This window comes from Rutidosis leptorrhynchoides, chromosome 5 (assembly GCF_046630445.1).
Source record: "Rutidosis leptorrhynchoides isolate AG116_Rl617_1_P2 chromosome 5, CSIRO_AGI_Rlap_v1, whole genome shotgun sequence".
Classification (NCBI taxonomy): Eukaryota; Viridiplantae; Streptophyta; class Magnoliopsida; order Asterales; family Asteraceae; genus Rutidosis; species Rutidosis leptorrhynchoides.
This window is the reverse complement of record NC_092337.1, coordinates 84,663,620-84,685,546: the sequence shown is the minus strand read 5'-3', so window position 1 is coordinate 84,685,546 and position 21,927 is coordinate 84,663,620. Positions and strand designations below refer to the sequence as shown.

General features: G+C 33.9%; 2 protein-coding genes and 1 pseudogene across 2 annotated transcripts; all 3 read left to right on the top strand.

The window, feature by feature from the left end:
* Positions 1-9,833: 9,833 nt before the first annotated feature.
* LOC139848804 (uncharacterized) lies at positions 9,834-10,979 on the top strand. The gene has a single exon (XM_071838498.1). It carries the CDS (start codon positions 9,834-9,836, stop codon positions 10,977-10,979), a length of 1,146 nt encoding a protein of 381 aa, XP_071694599.1.
* A 7-nt stretch (positions 10,980-10,986) lies between these two features.
* On the top strand, positions 10,987-11,526 carry LOC139848803 (uncharacterized). Its single transcript, XM_071838497.1, has one exon. It carries the CDS (start codon positions 10,987-10,989, stop codon positions 11,524-11,526), a length of 540 nt encoding a protein of 179 aa, XP_071694598.1.
* A 165-nt stretch (positions 11,527-11,691) lies between these two features.
* Positions 11,692-21,927, top strand: part of LOC139848802 (uncharacterized) — an 89,039-nt pseudogene continuing 78,803 nt past the window's right edge.

Below are 21,927 nucleotides of genomic sequence, written 5' to 3'. Positions count from 1 at the left end.
GGGGTTTTGGATTAGGAATTTATATTTAGCATAATAATAATAAAATATAACTTAATCTTAATTTAATTTAACAACTTATTAATTAAAATTACAAGATTACATGATTTATAATTATTAACTTAAAAGTGAACTAATTGAAACTATATTATTTGTGATAGAAATATTTTATTAAATGGTAATAAGTATAACAATAATTTTTTTTAAAAAACTAAATGATTAAGAATTTATTTTAAACAATAAAATAAAATACAATTTAACTTAAATTAACTAAATAATAAGTTTTAATTAAATTAAAGGTGGATTAAAGATAATTATAATAATCAAACTAATTGTAATTTAATTACTTTAAAATAATAATAAAAGATTTAATTTAAACTTTGGAATATAATTAAAATTCGTAACAGTGTTATTTCTATACTTATGTGTTTCGCGTATTTATATACGTGTTCCGCGTATATTTTTGAAGCTACGCATTTCGTGTGGAAATGTACACGATCCACGTATGCTTTATACGATGTGACAAACTGGTACTGGTTCAACTGAAGTATTTTGATTTATATTTTAAGTTTTTGCTGTATAATAATACGTAAATAATAATAATAATAATAATTATTTTTACAATATATAAATGGGAGTGTTCACTTAAATGTTTCACCTCTAGATCCATGGATTGTTTTAAGTTTAAGCTCTATTAAAATGTTTAGTATAAAAATTTATATTTTTCTTTCGAATAAATAAAGTTTCAACTAGCTAAATTAAGTCTAATTTTCATTTGATCTTATTTAGATAGTTACTATTCCTCAAGTATTTAAATTGGGACCTAATCCAGTTTTGACTTTCGCCAATACCCAAATCATAACGGTTTCTCTTTTTACAATTTCACTATTATATACCTAATGATATCACCCAAACCACCGAACTTTATTTCTAAATTAGTGTTAATAACTTATTCATAAGTTCATCTAAATCACTTTTAATGTTGAAGCTTAATTTATATAAATAAAAATAACTTTCGTTATTTGAATCTAATAAATTAAGTGACAAGGGTTAAATATCCAAATACATAATAATGGTTCTTTTAATTAGGCTCAATGTTAAAAATACTTAAGTTACATTTTAATTTTTACAAATGATAACAATCCATTTCACTAGAGGCTCTACATCTAAGCAAACACTAGGGAAATTTAGCTACTCATTATACTAGGGTAAACATAAAAATATAAATATACAAACATAATAATAACGATAAAATTGATAACGATAATTTTAATAGGATAAACTTACGAAAATCTTCACTTTCATTAACTTCAAACGGTAGAAAAATTACAATAACAATACCCTTGCACTCGCACAATAATACCCTTAATCACGAATAATACACCCTTAATATTGAAACTATCCTAAAAATAGAACCTTGGAAATTAATATGGAACAATAAAATGGTACGAATACTTGAAGGAAATAAAATAAATTCTCTCTGCTCTACTCTCTCTATATTTTTCTGTATGTGTGTTGTTGGATGTTGTGTACTCTGTATCGTATATCCCTTGCACTAGTACTCCGTATTATATTTATCTGAGAGTTGAAGAGTTGATCAAAAGTGCCCTTGAACTGTAATATTCTTGTGTATCTGTAAAGCTGAAAAGGTAGTAATACTATACTCAAAAAGCAACCGTCCCATGTGAAATTGAATCTGAATCTGGTCTCGACATTACGCGTTTTGCGTAAGGCTTCACGCGATCCGCGTAAGAGTAAGAACTGTACGCGTTCCGCGTACTTCTGTACGCGATCCGCGTAAGAGTAAACGTCATTTTTTTTATTTTTAATTTTATGTTTGATCTTTGTTCACCCAGTGTTGACGTATATTGACTTGGAACTTTCATTTGAACTCTTTTTCTTCGATCATCTTGGACTTTGTTTCGGATAAACGTTATCTCGATATATATTTGGTTACAACCCGTCGTTTATTATCATTTCTTCAAACTTCAAGCTCGCGTTTACTTTTGCCCTTTTTTCTCATGAATTATGCATTTAAATGTCTTCGTTTCGGTAAAAGCCGATGAAATATAAATGATATTGCGTCGAAATATATGTATGTTTAAAGCAATATCACACGCATTAGCTCCCATTGTAAAATTATATTAACTACCATGGTTTGATGATTTTGCATTGCACGCGCGCATTAGCTACCGTTGGTGAGTTGTTTTGAAAGGTTCCGGTATTCTTCATATGAATGATTTTACAGCAGGAGTAGACCTGCACAGATTGTTTTCTAAATATGAGTACCTTATGGTCTATTATACTATTGGAAATGATTATTTATGATAAACTAATGAACTCACCAACCTTTTGGTTGACACTTTAAAGCATGTTTATTCTCAGGTATTAAAGAAATCTTCCGCTGTGCATTTGCTCAATTTAAAGATATTACTTGGAGTCATTCATGACATATTTCAAAAGACGTTACATTCGAGTCATTAAGTTCATCAAGATTGATAAGAAGTCATTGATAGATTGATATATTAGGAAATGGTATGCATGCCTTCTTAACTTTCGATGAAATGAAAGTTTGTCTTTTAAAAACGAATGCAATGTTTGTAAAATGTATCATTTAGAGGTCAAATACCTCGCGATGTAATCAACTATTGTGAATCGTTTATAATGTATATGAACGGGCTCTTTCAAGTCGTTCTTGTCTCAAGAGTTCAAGCACGAGTCGGAGGTGTTGTTCGTGTTCTTCTTCGCTTTTAGAATAGACCAAGATATCATCTATGAATACGATAACGAATTTGTCAAGATACGGTTTGCACACGCGGTTCATAAGGTCCATGAACACTGCCGGTGCATTAGTTAACCCGAATGGCATTACAAGAAACTCATAACTACCATAACGAGTCCGGAAAGCGGTTTTGGAGACATATTCCCCCTTAACCCTTATTTGATGATAACCCGAGCGGAGATCAATTTTTGAATATACACAAGACCCTTGTAGTTGATCAAAGAGGTCATCGATGCGAGGAAGAGGATATCAGTTCTTAACCGTCAATTTATTTAATTCACGATAATCGATGCACATTCGTAGGGATCCATCTTTCTTCTTAACGAATAAAATCGGAGCGCCCCATGGTGAATGACTAGGTTGGATAAAACCACGGTCAAGTAGTTCTTGAATTTGACTTTGTAATTATTGCATCTCGGATGGAACAAGTCTATATGGTGAGCGTGCTACGGGTGCGGCTCCCGGGATAAGATCGATTGGGAATTCAACCGGTCGATGAGGTGGAAGACCCGGCAATTCTTCGGGAAATACATCAGAAAAGTCACTAACAATTGGCACATCATTGATATTATTCTCATCGGTCTCGACTTTCTTAACGTTGGCTAGGATCGCAAAACAACCTTTACGGAGATATTTTTCAACTTTAAGGCACGAAACGAGGTTGATTCCGGTGCAACTCTTATCGCCATAGACAATCAAGGGTTCACCATTCTCGATAGGAATTTGAATCGCTTTAAGATCACAAAGGATGTGAGATTTTGTTTTGGCTAACCAATCCATACCGATTATTACATCGAAGCTCCCTAGTTCTATAGGTATCAAGTCAATTTCAAACTCTTTACCCAATAAGTTTAACATACACCCCCGATAAAATTTGTCGGCACTCAATAGTTTCCCGTTGGCCACTTCAATGGCGTAAGTAGTATCTAGTGGAAGTGGTGGAGTGCAAAAAGATTGAGTCAAGGTCTTGGATACAAAACTCTTATCGGCACCCGAGTTGAATAAGCAAGAAACATAAGAGTTGTTGAGAAGAAACGTACCCATGACTAGTTCATTGTCATCTCGGGCCTCCTTAGTGTTAATGTTGAAAGCTCGGCTGCGTGCATTGGGTTTAGCTTTATTCTTTGGGCATGCATTTCTAAATTGACCCGGTTGGCCACATTCGTAACAAACACCCGGTTTTGGTGCATTGGGCCCCTTTTGAGCGACGAGGGCGGTACTTCTACAATCGTTGGCCACATGACCACTTATTTGACACCTGTGGCAAAATGACTTGCCACATTCACCAAAGTGATGCTTGTGGCATTTGTTGCAAAAAGGTTGATTTCTGGCATAACTCTTCTTGTCATTGGAGGTGAATGACTTCTTGGTGAAGTTGTTGTTGTTGTAGTTGCTTGATAGGGAGGCTTCCTATTTTCTTTTGTTGCCACCCGATTTATCCTCGGCCTTTGGTGCCGGCACTTCAATTTCATCCATCGTTTCTATCAATTGACGGGCCATCTTTAAAGCCTCTTGTAGGTTAGCGGGTTTGAATGACATTACCCCGAGTTTAATGCTTTTAGGGAGGCCATCCATGTAAAGTTCAACTCTTAGGGACTCGGGAGTCACGAGGGCAAGACACATTAAGGCTAGCTCGGCAAACCGTTGATTATAAGCTTTGAGGTCATTTCAGATTGCTTTTAAACTTCTTAGCTCGTTTTCGAGCCTTCGAGTCTCTTCACGTGGGAAGTATTCGGTGATCATATTTTCCCTTAAATCGGCCTAAGAGAGTGTGTGGGCTTCATCGGTACCCATCGATTGCACATACGTGTTTCACCATGTGAGAGCGATACCGGCGAACGTGTGGGTGGAATACTTGACCTTGTCTTGGTCCCGGCAACCGCTTATGCTAAAAACGGCTTCCGTTGGCTCAAACCAAAGGGTGAGAGTAACTGGTCCCCCGGTTCCATCGAAAGTATGAGGTTTGCACCCCATGAAAGTTTTGTAGGAGCACCCCTCATTGGAATTATTGGCTCCGTGGTTGTTGTCATCGTTATTGTTGTTAGAGGAGTGACCGGCCAAGGCCGCATCCATGGCGGTGGCTATCATTCGTTGAAGAGCTTGTTCGGGAGTTTCGGGAGGAGTATTACGTTGACCTCGGCGAGCCATGGTTCCTTGAAAACACAAGAATATCGTTGATTAGTATCCTCAATAATACTAATCGTGATATGGAATAAAGATAGAGAGAAAATTTTCCTTGACCCGCCCTCAATTCTTTATGTTATAATGTCGGAATGTTCATGTTAGTGAGTCACCGTAATATAATCCCGGCAATTATATTACCCTAATTCACATGTGCATTTAACAATACCTCATAAGGTCAAGATGGCTTGTCAATCAAATTAGACAACGTGAGATTAAGATGAAATAAGAGTTAGATACGAATAAAAGAGTTCAAGTATAAATGTACAAGTAGTCAAACAAGTCCTACTTCAAGTCTATATGCCGGTTGTAGTCTAGACTCACTAATGCACCCTATGACTCGGGGTTGACACCAATGAACTCTAAATCCCTATAACCAACGCTCTGATACCATCTGTGGCGACCCTACAAAATCTTCATTTGATGGCGCCGTCCACTTAGGTCCCGTTACATGGTCATAAGTCTTTAAAACTACGTTTGACCAAAATATGTCGCATCCATTTCAAATGTAAATATGTTTCAGAGTTTATAAAGTAGATCAACAACTAGCTACGTTACAACATTTTAAAGTACAAATGAAACCTATGCGACACAATTTAAGATAAAGTCAAAAGACGTTCCATGTATGCATGTATACTCGACATCCAAGCAAGTATCAAAAATAGAGTTCGGAAGTGTTGGGAAGTTATCCCACATCGGTCATGGACAAAAACAAATGTATGCATATAAGTCAAAGGGGAAGTCCCTCTATCACCAATTGGTTTTAGAAAAGGATGGACTCTTGGAGTTACGTGTTGTGCATGTTATTAGACTATACGATTTATTAATTCTGTCATGGTATCAGAGCTCAGGTAAATGGTTTTACAAAGCGAGTTCGAGTCTGGCCCCCATGTGTGTGCCGCCGTTGCTACAAGGAGATTGAGTCAGGCCTTCTTCTTGCCTCCATCTCTACAGCCGTTGTACGCCTCGATGTGAGGGGGCGTGTTGGGAAGTTATCCCACATCGGTCATGGACAAAAACAAATGTATGCATATAAGTCAAAGGGAAAGTCCCTCTATCACCAATTGGTTTAGAAAAGGATGGACTCTTGGACTTATGTGTCGTGTAAGTTGTTAGACTATACGATTTATTAATTCGGTCAGGATGCATGTATCACTTAGCGTTCAAGGACCTGAGAAAACATATAGAAAACTGTCAACGAAAAACGTTGGTGAAATCATAGGTGTATTAGTAAACGTTGTTTTTAAACCACAAGATTTTGTATAAGTTGATTATCCAAATCGTTTGCATTCCAAAGATGTTGTTTGTTTGTGGAGCACCCAATTATCAAGACTTAACTGTATACAAACCCCGTTATCATAGTGTTAGAACCTACACTATAACCGAAAATATATTTCTTCCGATAACGGTAGCGAACCGTCCGAATGAGGGCTCGTTAAGCCCGTATGGATCCACACAACATCAGTTCACATTTACACACTGCAAGTGTAACTAATGATAATTGAATTGAGGCTTTTTGTTCTAACTCGCACGTGGAATGTTCATTTTCGTACTTGTGTTCAAAGCATAAAAGTATGATACGTATATGTTTCTCATCCCATGATTTAAAGCGTAAAAGTTGTTGAAAAGGTGGGACTATGATCTCACCTTGAGTGCACGAGTATAAAGGTACTTCACAAAGTAAATGTGTGCAAGAACGATGATATAGCCAAAATGGACGGTTTTATTTGTGTGGTGTCTTTAGGTCGCAACACGTCAGTTTTAACTACCAAGAGAGAGTAATGGTTTTATTATTTATATTTAGCTGGGGTTTCCTAGCTATAACTCACCTACTTCTCTTCCTTTTAACGAGTAAGTGGTAAATATAACTTAGGTTCGTATTTTTGTATGTTTGCTCAGTAATGTGGGACAAAAGTGCCCGAATAGTTAACCCTAGTGACAAGTGGTGATAGATTAAGATTAACTACGAATATATTAGTATAACTATAAAGATAAAGATAGATAGGTGTGAAGGATAGAACTCTGATGAGGAATCTTCACGATAGTCTAACTTCCTAGAATAAACACTAAACCTTAATCAACCGGGCTTTGAACCTCACTGATTTGTCACTACGAGTTTAGGCCTAGAAGATTCTGGCTAAGACGGATATCCCTACTCCCAACGTTAACCTGGAGGGTTTAAACGAACTTATGGATAGAATCCTAGGTACATGAACAAAGTGGTATATCCCTAAAGGAAAGTCTCAGCTTTTCTTAATCCTAGTTGGTCTAACTAAAGTAATATTCCACCATTTAATACTATGCTATGCCTTAACATTAACAGACGTGCAATCTTAGATATTCTAAGGTACTGCTAATTGGATTAGAGGTCTCTCCTTTGCGATCACTTATTCAACCCCGGATCATCTTACAACATCTCAAGAACGTTGCTTCTGACGCGAATCATGCTTCTAAGCAGACCAGTGTTCTCTAAACTATATATTGTCTACTCTAATCACAACCTAAATGGGCAGCTCTTCTTTGACGAATAAATGATTATTCGTACGTAGGTACTATATCCCTATTGTGACGTTAAGCACACATAACTACTTACCCGTATCCTAGGGTTGATCAAGTCCTAATACTAGGTTATAACCACGTGAATAAGCGGAAAGGGTGATCCGTAAATTAAACTTCTAAACCGTCAAGGTTTCAGCATAACAATAGCATAAGTTTCAGATATATTATTCAATCATATAATAAAAATTTACAATGGATAGATAAGCATGCAAGATGAAAGCAACTTAAGATAATTTCATTAAGGAAAGCGTTCACCGTTTACAGACGAGATCCGGACCATTACAAGTGCTGACATCCTCTAGATCGCTCCTATTACAATCTTCAGCGTTCGCCTCTGGGTACTTAATTTCCCACGCAGAGGTTAGAAGGCCTTGAAAGCTCTAGTGAGAGAAAGTGTATTGTAGTGAAAGAGTGAGGAGAGGTGTGTTGAATTTGGATGACAAAAAGCCTTTAAATAGAATTGAATTTTGCCTGCAAATGGCTGGCAGGCCGTTTGCCAAGGCCGTTTGCCAGGCCAGCCCGTTTGCAGAGCCCGTTTGCTGAGGCCGTTTGGCATGCCATTTTTGAACCAGGCAAGCCATTTGGCAGGCCATTTGGCTTGCCTGGTCAGCTGATTTTCCTGGTTCGTAACTTGATTTCTTGTCTTTCACCATTTTCGCTCTAGAATCTTCGTTTTAGCTCCGATTTTCTCGATTCTTCTTGCATCGTCTTTGTAATTACTTTACCTACAAATCTAACCGAAAAAGCGATTATTTTGCTAACAAAGCTTTGAAATTTATGCTTTCGGGACTCAATATCGGGGGTAAAAACATGACTTTTTAGCCGATATCAAACGAATGCTAGTCTTGACCTAAACAATAGGTTTTATCAATACCGGTAAAATACGAGGTCGGACAAAGTTGTTCAATTAGTCCTATGGCTCGTTACGACTCGATTATATAGCATGTGAATTAAGTTGTCACGTTTCATGCAAGGTATAAGTACAAGAGAGAGGTTATAACGATTAAACAAAGTATTGGTTAAGTTTAAATAAAAGTCAACTTCGGTCAAGTCAAAGTCAACAAAAAAGTCAACACATTCAGGTCGGGTCTCGAACAATTTTTCTGAGTTATATATTCATATATGAGCATGTTAGAACAAGTTATATGTTAATTGGAGGTGCGTAGCATAGTTAGAATTAAACGTGAAAATGCAAAGTTGAACATCCATTTTTCCAGACAAACGCCGCGCCGCGCCAAGGGTTGGCCGCACCGCGGCAATGCACGTGAGCTGATCCCTGGGCTGTTTCAAGTGCTCAAGTCTCGAACCAAACTTCATTTTAACGCAACTAATGAACCGTAAACACTCAAAACGCATACCATACATTGTTGGAAAGGCATTTTAACGAGGAATACAACTAAATACATTTCATCAATCAAATCCAACATTTACATTAACCAAATCCTCGTCGAATGATCGTTAAAAGTTCATCATTAATGTTTCAAGTTCATAAAATGCATTTCATGATTCGGGAACTTATCACATACATATAATATGACGTTTTGTAGGTAATTACACATACATTGCAACTAAACACTCACCAATAACATCTCATAGCGTTCAATGCATCAAAAGTTCGTATTTAAGTCTATCAAACCTTAACCAAAAATCACAAAATCCTTAATCATGTTAATGAGGCTTTTCCAAGTCAACCTACATACCAAAATGTAGCTAATGATGCTAGTAACACATTTAGTACATGAACTTTAACATAACAACAACATTTAATCAACCAAAACTCAAGATTAAACACACCCATTTTCAAGTTCATGCTAGTTACTTAAAATAACAAGGTCGAGCAAATAAATCACATATTCATGTTAGACTTGAGCCATAGACACTAATTAACACACTTTTAAGTCAAAAACACTAAGAACAAGAAATCTAGAGTTTTAGAAAAGCTTACCCAAAGTTATGAAATTAGTACCAAAATAAAGCTCTTGATTAGTAGATCACAAATATGCAATTTGTTTTGATGAAAGCTTGCTAGATCAAATTTAGATGATGAATTTATGTTGAGTGGGTTTGAGAGAAGAAAATGGAAGTATCAAAAGTGGAGGTGAATGAATGAGTGGTGGAGGAGGGGTTGACTAGTTGACCTAGTTAACTAGTTTGATCCCTTGGCAAGTTTAGTCCCTCGAGTTTAAAAGCGGGTGCGTGAATTAACTAAACGAATTATTTTAAATACGCAAATTTAACAAGAGATGTTATAATTAAACAACGGACTTTTAAATAAATAAACAAAAAGTAAACGGAAAAAGACGGGTTGTTACAAATGTTCCTTTGGAATGGAAGAGGGCCGATTCTTGGGGTTTATGGTTACCCCGAGAAGAATTTAAGGCGAAACCCAAAGAAAATTCAAGCAATCGAAGACATGCAATCACCTAAAAGTAAAAAAGACGTACAAAGTCTAAACGGGAAGTTAGTGGCACTAACGAGATTCTTGTCAAGGGCTGCAGACAGATCTCTACCCTTCTTCCACACATTAAAGGGGTGTCTGAACAAAAAAGACTTCGTTTGGAAAAAAGACGCCGAGAAGGCCTTCCAGGATGTGAAAGCATTTCTAAAAGAGTTACCCACTCTAATGGCACCAATTCCGGGAGAAACCCTAATGGTATACCTTGCCACTTCCTCCGAAGCAATTAGCTCAGTACTAATCGCTGACAGGGTTAAAGTCCAAATGCCGGTATACTTCGTAAGAAAAGTATTACAAAATGGAGAGGTGAATTACCCGGCAATGGAAAAACTGATTTATGCCCTTGTGCACGTCAAGACAATTACGACGATACTTCCAAGCTCACCCGATACAGGTCCTCACGGACCAACCAATCAAACACACTTGACAAGGCCGGAGATATCCGGGAGGATGGTCAAATGGGCAATCGAACTCGGCGAGCATGAAATTAATTTTCTCCCAAGAAATTCAGTCAAAGGCCAAGTGATATCAGACTTCCTGGTAGAGCTCCCTTCCGACATGATTAAACAAGGTGAAACTCCTATTGCAAGAAGGGATGAAGATGAAGTCTGGGAACTTTATACAGATGGGGCATCAAGTGAGGAAGGATCCTGCATAGGTTTGCTCCTACTATCCCCAAATGGAGAAGAAAAAACTTACACCATCCGGCTAAAATTCACCGCCTCAAACAATGAGGCTGAGTACGAAGCCCTGTTAGCTGGATTACGCTTGGCAAAAAGCATCGATGTGCAACGATTCACAGCTTACATCGACTCACAGCTGGTGGCAAGTCAACTAAACGGTAGTTTTAAAGCACGCGACATATCGATGCAAAAATATCTAAAGCTGGCAAAAGTGCTAGTCATAAAATTTGCGGCATTTGAGATTAAGAAAATACCCCACAACCGTAACAAGAAAGCAGACGCCTTAAGCAAGCTTGCCTCCCTGCTATACGATCATCACTAAAAAGATCATGGTGGAGGTATTAGAAAGAAAATCCACCGAAGAAGATACCCTCATGTCAACAATAACAGAAGAGGAAGATTGCTGGATGACACCTTTCATACAATACCTCAATGAAGGTACCCTCCCGGATGACAAGTTAGAGGCTCGAAGGATACGAATGCGAGCACCAATATACCACTTCCAAGATGGAATCCTGTATAGGAAATTGTTCACAGAACCGTATTTGAGATGCGTCGGACCAACACAAGCTAAAGAAATCATACAAGAAATGCACGAAGGAGCCTGCTCGACGCACTCCGGATGCCGAACGATAGTTAGCAGAAACAAAAGAATGGGTTATTTATGGCCACACATGTACCGGGACACATATGACTTGATCTTAAACTGCGAGGCGTGTCAGATACACGCTCCCGTTAACAGATCTCCCCGGCGTAACATGATCTCAATACACGCTACTTGGCCATTCTGCAAGTGGGGAATCGATATTGTCGGTCCATTCTCAAGAGGTGTCAGAAACGTTAAGTTCCTAGTCGTTGCAATTGATTAATTTACAAAATGGGTTGAGGCAAGACCGTTAAGCACGATCACTGAAAGAAAAATCTTAACCTTCGTATGGGAGGATATCATTTGTCATTTCAGATTACCACGCGAAATAGTTAGCGATAATGGAACACAATTCGCACATAATCCATTTAAAAACTGGTGCATAAACATGAACATTCAACAATCATTTACCTCTGTGGCATACCCACAGGCCAACGGGCAGGTCGAGGTCACTAACAGGGATATTATTGCCGGAATAGATGCCAGACTAGGTAAACATCGACAAGGATGGGTAGATGAAATCTAACACGTGCTATGGGCACACCGGACAACACCAAAAGATAGTACCAATGAAACCCCATTCAGCCTGGTATATGGCACTGAAGCGGTCATCCCGGCTGACGTGCTTGTCCAAACAAAACGTATTGCAGCATTCGATGAACAACGAAACGAGGCACCATCTCAATACTAGAATGATAACTGTTGTTGTAGGAAAATTCTGCTAATGGTAGGTGTCAATCCCAACTATTTTCGAAATCAATAACACATGCTCGTAGCATGTCTTCAAGCGTTTGTATCGTCCTTTTGCTCTGTCCATCAGTTTGTGGATGATAGGCAGTACTCATGTCTAGACGAGTCCCCAATGCTTGTTGCAACGTCTGCCAGAACCGTGAAACAAATCTACCATCCCTATCAGAGATAATAGAGACGGGTATTCCATGTCTGGAGACAACCTCCTTCAAATACAATCGCGACAACTTCTCCATTTTGTCATCTTCTCTCATTGGCAGGAAGTGTACTGACTTGGTGAGACGATCAACTATTAACCAAATAGTATCATAACCACTTGCAGTCCTTGGAAATTTAGTATTGAAATCCATGGTAATGTTTTCCCATTTCCATTCCGGGATTTCAGGTTGTTGTAGTAGACCTGATAGTTTCTGATGTTTAGCTTTGACCTTAGAACAAATCAAACATTCTCCTACATATTTAGCAATATCGGCTTTCATACCCGGCCACCAAAAGTGTTTCTTGAGATCTTTATACATCTTTCCCGCTCCGGGATGTATTGAATATCTGGTTTTATGTGCTTCTTTAAGTACCATTTCTCTCACATCTCCAAACCTTGGTACCCAAATTCTATCAGCCCTATATCGGGTTCCATCTTCCCGAATATTAAGATGTTTCTCTGATCCTTTGGGTATCTCATTCTTCAACTTTCCTTCTTTTACAACCCCCTGTTTCGCCTCCTTTATTTGGGTAGTAAGGTTAGTACAAATAATTATATTCATAGTGAAATGTCCCGTTCTTATTGATTAAAAACGTTCCATATTAATTGATTTCGTTGTGAGGTTTTGACCTCTATATGAGACATTTTTCAAAGACTGCATTCATTTTAAAACAAACCATAACCTTTATTTCATCAATAAAGGTTTAAAAAGCTTTACGTAGATTATCAAATAATGATAATCTAAAATATCCTGTTTACACACGACCATTACATAATGGTTTACAATACAAATATGTTACAAACAAATAAGTTTCTTGAATGCAGTTTTTACACAATATCATACAAGCATGGACTCCAAATCTCGTCCTTATTTAAGTATGCGATAGCGGAAGCTCTTAATAATCACCTGAGAATAAACATGCTTAAAACGTCAACAAAAATGTTGGTGAGTTATAGGTTTAACCTATATATATATATATTAAATCATAATAATAGACCACAAGATTTCATATTTCAATACACATCCCATACATAGAGATAAAAATCATTCATATGGTGAACACCTGGTAACCGACATTAACAAGATGCATATATAAGAATATCCCCATCATTCCGGGACACCCTTCGGATATGATATAAATTTCGAAGTACTAAAGCATCCGGTACTTTGGATGGGGTTTGTTAGGCCCAATAGATCTATCTTTAGGATTCGCGTCAATTAGGGTGTCTGTTCCCTAATTCTTAGATTACCAGACTTAATAAAAAGGGGCATATTCGATTTCAATAATTCAACCATAGAATGTAGTTTCACGTACTTGTGTCTATTTTGTAAATCATTTATAAAACCTGCATGTATTCTCATCCCAAAAATATTAGATTTTAAAAGTGGGACTATAACTCACTTTCACAGATTTTTACTTCGTCGGGAAGTAAGACTTGGCCACTGGTTGATTCACGAACCTATAACAATATATACATATATATCAAAGTATGTTCAAAATATGTTTACAACACTTTTAATATATTTTGATGTTTTAAGTTTATTAAGTCAGCTGTCCTCGTTAGTAACCTACAACTAGTTGTCCACAGTTAGATGTACAGAAATAAAGAAATAAATATTATCTTGAATCAATCCACGACCCAGTGTATACGTATCTCAGTATTGATCACAACTCAAACTATATATATTTTGGAATCAACCTCAACCCTGTATAGCTAACTCCAACATTCACATATAGAGTGTCTATGGTTGTTCCGAAATATATATAGATGTGTCGACATGATAGGTCGAAACATTGTATACGTGTCTATGGTATCTCAAGATTACATAATATACAATACAAGTTGATTAAGTTATGGTTGGAATAGATTTGTTACCAATTTTCACGTAGCTAAAATGAGAAAAATTATCCAATCTTGTTTTACCCATAACTTCTTCATTTTAAATCCGTTTTGAGTGAATCAAATTGCTATGGTTTCATATTGAACTCTATATTATGAATCTAAACAGAAAATATATAGGTTTATAGTCGGAAAATTAAGTTACAAGTCGTTTTCGTAAAGGTAGTCATTTCAGTCGAAAGAACGACGTCTAGATGACCATTTTAGAAAACATACTTCCACTTTGAGTTTAACCATAATTTTTGGATATAGTTTCATGTTCATAATAAAAATCATTTTCTCAGAATAACAACTTTTAAATCAAAGTTTATCATAGTTTTTAATTAACTAACCCAAAACAGCCCGCGGTGTTACTACGACGGCGTAAATCCGGTTTTACGGTGTTTTTCGTGTTTCCAGGTTTTAAATCATTAAGTTAGCATATGATATAGATATAGAACATGTGTTTAGTTGATTTTAAAAGTCAAGTTAGAAGGATTAACTTTTGTTTGCGAACAAGTTTAGAATTAACTAAACTATGTTCTAGTGATTGCAAGTTTAAACCTTCGAATAAGATAGCTTTATATGTATGAATCGAATGATGTTATGAACATCATTACTACCTTAAGTTCCTTGGATAAACCTACTAGAAAAGAGAAAAATAGATCTAGCTTCAACGGATCCTTGGATGGCTCGAAGTTCTTGAAGCAGAATCATGACACGAAAACAAGTTCAAGTAAGATCATCACTTGAAATAAGATTGTTATAGTTATAGAAATTGAAACAAAGTTTGAATATGATTATTACCTTGTATTAGAATGATAACCTACTGTAAGAAAAAAAGATTTCTTGAGGTTGGATGATCACCTTACAAGATTGGAAGTGAGCTAGCAAACTTGAAAGTATTCTTGATTTTATGTAACTAGAACTTGTAGAATATATGAAGAACACTTAGAACTTGAAGATAGAACTTGAGAGAGATCAATTAGATGAAGAAAATTGAAGAATTAAAGTGATTGTAGGTGTTTTTGGTCGTTGGTGTATGGATTAGATATAAAGGATATGTAATTTTGTTTTCATGTAAATAAGTCATGAATGATTACTCATATTTTTGTAATTTTATGAGATATTTCATGCTAGTTGCCAAATGATGGTTCCCACATGTGTTAGGTGACTCACATGGGCTGCTAAGAGCTAATCATTGGAGTGTATATACCAATATTACATACATCTAAAAGCTGTGTATTGTACGAGTACGAAATACGGGTGCATACTAGTAGAATTGTTGATGAAACTGAACGAGGATGTAATTGTAAGCATTTTTGTTAAGTAGAAGTATTTTGATAAGTGTATTGAAGTCTTTCAAAAGTGTATAAATACATATTAAAACACTACATTGTGAAGACCCATCCTAATCCATCCGGACGAAGTCCATATCGATTATAAACGATTCACAACAGTTGATTACATCGCGAGGTACTTGACCTCTATATGATACATTTTACAAACATTGCATTCGTTTTTGAAAAGACAAACTTTCATTACATCGAAAGTTGACAGGCATGCATACCATTTCATAATATATCCAACTATAATTGACTTGATAATAATCTTGATGAACTCGACGACTCGAATGCAACGTCTTTTGAAATATGCCATGAATGACTCCAAGTAATATCTATAAAATGAGCAAATACACAGCGGAAGATTTCTTTCGTACCTGAGAATAAACATGCTTTAAAGTGTCAACCAAAAGGTTGGTGAGTTCATTAGTTTAACTTAAACAATCGTTTCCATCATTTTAATAGACCACAAGATTTCAGATTTCCATTTCTCATAAACATACGTCCCATGCATAGAGACAAAAATATCATTCATATGGATTGAACACCTGGTAACCGACATTAACAATATGCATATATAAGAATATCCCCATCATTCCGGGATCCTCCTTCGGACATGATATAAATTTCGAAGTACTAAAACATCCGGTACTTTGGATGGGGCTTGTTGGGCCCGATAGATCTATCTTTAGGATTCGCGTCAATTAGGGTGTCTGTTCCCTAATTCTTAGATTACCAGACTTAATAAAAAGGGGCATATTCGACTTCGATAATCCAACCATAGAATGTAGTTTCACGTACTTGTGTCAATTTCGTAAAACAGTTATAAAAGTTGCGCATGTATTCTCAGCCCAAAAATATAAAGGGTAAAAAGGCAAATGAAACTCACGATACTGTATTTTGTAGTAAAAATACATATGACGTCATTGAACAATGCAGGGTTGGCCTCGGATTCACGAACCTATATCAATTGTGTATATATTAATACGTATAATGTAAGTTACAAAATTTCATTTATTAATATGTATTATTTATATATTATAGTTTTGTAGAATTTATTCTAACCTTTATTTTAAAACGTATACTTATATTATATTTTAAGTTATATTTTATATATATATTTCGATTTTATGTATATATCTATAATGATTTACGTTTATATAAATAGTGACATTAATATATTTATATACATATATTTGTGGTTAGTATTGTATTTATGAAATTTTATTAGTTTGTTATGTGAATTATTAATACAATCCTAGTATATACCATAAGTATATATATAGTGTACAAAAGATTTATTTGTTAAAATAATAATTTAGATAATAATGATTTACTAATAATAATAATAATTTTATTAATAATGATAATACTAATAGCAAAAAAAATGAAAATGATAACTGTTAATGATACTAATAATAATAACTCTAAAATAATATTAATACTAATACCATACTTATGTTAATAATAAGGGTTCTAATATTTATAAAATGATAAATGATAATCATAATAATACTAGTAAATATTAATGATGATACTGATAAATATGATATTATTAATTGTAAATGTACTGATGATACTATTATTTATAAACCGGTACAAATTCTAATATTGATGATAATAATATATTTTTATTTCCTTCATAATAATAATAATGATAATCATAATCATAATCCTAATGATGATAAAATACTAAAATGATAAGTTTATTACTAATAATAATATTATTAATACCTATCATAATAATAATAGTAATGTCTATAATACTTTCAAATATGATAACAAGTATGATACTAATAATAACAATAACAATAACAATCAAAACAATCACAATAATAATAATAATACTAATAATAATTAATATATAATAACAATAAAAAAATTAGAATAGAAAACTACCTCACATGAAAAGAGTTTCAAAAAAAAAAAAGAAACTACCGTCCTCTGGACTCGATCTCGTGACCACATGCTCACACGCAAACACTCTCGACCATCCCACCAATTCTGATTCTCTGTACTAATATCGAATTTAAATTTTATATATAAACTGTTTTTCTTTTATTCCTCTTCTTCTCCACAAGTCTCATGGATTCAACAAAACATCAATAACCAAAAAAAAATAAAAAATCGGGGTTCCCTTTAAAGCTTCAAAACATTACAGAAAAAAAAATAATTTGGGTTCTAAAATAAAAAAAAAAAAAACACTAAGGCCTACTGCAGCGTCGGTTCTTGGAACAAAACAAAAAAAATTGATTTCGTAATAGATAACATTATAGATAATGTTTATAACACGAAATAGTTTTCTAAACATGTATAAAAACTACTGGAATCGTCAATTTGATCAGAAACATATACACGAACGCGAATTTGTCTCAAGAACAATTGTTGACTTTTTTTAAACTAAACTTTGACTTCAAAATTCAAGATCGATATAAAGATTTGAGAGTTGAGATTTTGCAGATAGATTCAAAGAAAGATTTCTAACCTTTCTGCATTTTTAGATTTTGAAACTTTATTCGAAATTGAATTAAGAGAAAAAAAAATTGGAGCGTGCAGAGAAGAAGAAAACAAAAATATCGCTGTGCTCTTTAATCCCATTGGATTTCCTTTTTATTTGATTTGCAATTATACATAATCATGTTGTAATAATAGAGATCGGTTGATAAAAAATGGAGAAAATGTCAACACAGGTTCACGAGTTGGGAGCAGGAAAGAAACAAAAAAAAAAATAATAATAGAGATAAAGGATACAGAGGTCAAGCGTATAATATAGATCCCTACTGCTTTTTTTTAATTAATAATAATAATATATAATAACAATACTATTAATATCTAATAATATTAATAAAATTAATAATAATGATAAATATAATATTAATGATAATAATAATTGTAAAAATGATAATAATAATAATAATAATAATACCATACTAATTATGATAATATTAATATTTTATCGATAATAATAATATTAGTAATAATAATCTAATTTATACATCCAATTTCATCTTTATATGATATAAAGTGATATTATGAATACAAATATTGATATTTGACGATACAAATAACATTACTACAACAACTATATTTGTATTTAAATTTAATTTATTAATATCATCTATTATTATGTAATATTTAATAATTATGTAATATGTATTGTAACATATACTGAATATTATATATTTATGCATTTTAATATAAATATATTATAATATTTATTTACATACTAATTATATTATACTTATGTATGTAATTATGAAAAATATAAATGTTTTATATATGTAAGTATTATATATATTTATTAAAATAGTACATTATTTCATCATAGATATATTATAAATTTCTACATATACATAATATAATAATTATGTATAAAATCATATATATATATATATATATATATATATATATATATATATATATATATATATATATATATATATATATAGTTATATTTATGTATATATGTATACTACCATATATATAAAATCATGTTTTAAATGTTGAGTAGATGATTAATTATGTATATTAAACAATTAACTACAAAGTATAACATTGTACATTTAATATTTTGATAACGTTGGTAAAATATGTTTGAATCATTTATATACAATATACTATATATATTCAAAATGAAAATCTTTAGTTATTAAATGTTATCTTTTATAATAACAAAATTACTTAATAGTTCATTAATACTAATATAATTAGTTTTATATATAATTATTTATATTTACATTCTTAGTTACAATTAAAGGTTCGTGAATCGTCGGAAATAGTTAAAGGTCAAATGTTATCATGAAATAGTTCAAACATAATGAGACTCGGTTTAATAGACTTTGCTTATCGAGTCGAATCATATAAGATTATGTTTAAATTTGGTCGGAAATTCCCGGGTCATCACAGTACCTACCCGTTAAAGAAATTTCGTCCCGAAATTTGAGTGAGGTCGTCATAGCTAACAATAAATATGTTTTCCTGACGAATATGAGTTGATAACTTGAGTTTTATCATCATTGAGTAATATGGATAAAAATAATTCGATTATTCGAAGAGTGCGAATGAAGCTATTCACAAAAGGATGAAATGAGAAACAAAGATTTGTTTTTAACTTTTGACGTAGTCAGGTTTGAATTTAGAAAATAAGGCGCGTCTTAACTTTTGACATTGCCTTGGTTGAATTCCGGAATTTAAGGAATTTAAAGAAAATCTTGAAGATCTATAAAATCTGATTCTTCGGGATTTATGGAAATTAAGATCTCTTTAATTAAATACGGTGATCTGCCCCGATTACTACGTCTGATATTTCCAGTATAAATTAAGCTCTTCCTTTCCATTATTCTCACCATTCTTATACTTTCTTTCTTAGTTCATACATCCAAAAGATTCTGAAAATGATTAATCCAGTTTTGATCCTTGTCCTCATCCTTACTATCGCAACAATCATTCTCCTTTTCCAACTTCCACCAGAGGAATCTGCTTTCTTCTACTTCGCCCTCGGGATTATAATGTTTTTAATTCTCCCGTGTCTTTATGTTGCGATAAACATTGATATACACGGTTTGTAATTTATGTGTTGTTATCGGACTTTATATTCTCCCTTATATTTCAAAGCTCTATGCTTTTGTTTTCTCTTCCCGACTTCAAGTCAAGCGAATAATGGTCCAGAATTTATAGATATAGAGTTTCGAATGATTATAATGTTCTAAGCATGAAGGAACGTGATAGCACGATTTGATTTTCAAATTTATCAACATCACGGAAGATAGAACCATCAAGAATACATTTTCTTGATTTGTTACGGAGTTAAGTAGGATGAAAGAGTTATGTAACATGGCACATGATGACGTTATGATCTGTGAATCATCACGTTTCATTTAGAAACTCAGCATGACTTACTGTAATATAATCACGTTGATCAAGTGTCATTATATTATACTAACTCATGCATTAGTTCCCATCATTACTACAATAACATTCATATTTTAAGCTTGAAAATTTACAGAATATAGAAACTAACAGTTTCTATATGATGTAATACTGATAGCACGAAAAGATTAATGATTTCAGATAAGAATAGTTATAAAAATATCTCCAGAAATATGGAGGATATTTATAATGAAAGGTACGATAATATCTCAGAATATCTAAGATCATAGGATGATAGAAACTATTGTCTGCAAGGGTTTAGAGTAAGGAGCAAGTTATTCACTATAGACTTTAGCAGACATTGAATTATTTGGATTCTTTGAAGTCAAACTTATTCTTTGTGATTTATCCACGGCTTTCTTCATAGTTTCGCATAATCTGCTTTTCGGCACTATATTTTCTATTGAATGTTTCCAATATATTGATACACAGGAAGCACGAAGAGGTATATAATTTCGGACGAGAATATTTATGAAAATATCCTCAGAAATATCAAAGATATTGATGATGATATTTTGGAATTTCTAAGTTCGACGGTTGATGGAGAAAGATTTTCCGCAAGATTTTAACATGACTTCGGAGCAAGATATTCTCTAAAGATTTCAACGGATCCAGAATTACCTGAATCCTTTGAATATAGGATTTGGTCCTTGTATTTGTCCTTGGTCTCCTTCATGGGTAACTCAATCTGTTTTTCAATACCCAATTTTCTATCGAGCGTTCCTAACACTCCTTTCTTTATCATCAAACTTTTGTCCGTTTAGACCATCTACCATTTTTCTGTTTCCTCTGCATTTAATGCTATGATATCTGAATCATCGGTTATTAATCCGAGGTGGTTTCAGGAGAATTGTGTTTTTAGATGATTAAACGCTGATGGTAATATGATGGAATATGAAAGGTTACCTGGTAACAATAAAAGAGCACGCGTATATATAAACGTTATAATAAGGTTGTTTCGTACGAAAAGTCGAAGTTGACTTGTTGGAGCTGTGACAAAATTGGCTAATTTTGAAAAGGGATCGCAAAGTTGTTTTTGTTAATAAATGCCAAAGGATCTGACGCGGCTACGTGTTGAACTTTTACACAATTGCCGAGAGTTTCTCAGGTGCATAACTATATGCATAAATCTTTCCTTCCGTAGATAAAGTGCGGTTGATTCATCCTATCGATTGAGGTGTTTTCAAGAATCATGAAAGGTTTGAACGCAGAATGTAATCGTGAAGATACAAATGAGGTTTAAGACGAAATCAAGTGGCAAACTTGAAGAATTGTTTAGTTTCATATGTTATATTCAATATTTTAATTCATTTTAATTGTCCAATGTTATTAGTCCACAGTCGATAGTCCACAGTTGACAGTGCAATCATTCATATATAGTTTAATATATAATATTTGAATTAATTAATACGTATCGTGACCCGTGTACATGTCTCAGACTCGATCACAACTCAAAGTATATATATTATTATAGAATCAACCTCAACCCTGTATAGAGAACTCGATCATTACTGCATATAGA

Coding starts and splice junctions, on each gene's coding strand:
- LOC139848804 (XM_071838498.1), top strand. CDS start 9,834: ATGTTCCTTTGGAATGGAAGAGGGCCGATTCTTGGGGTTTATGGTTAC.
- LOC139848803 (XM_071838497.1), top strand. CDS start 10,987: ATGGTGGAGGTATTAGAAAGAAAATCCACCGAAGAAGATACCCTCATG.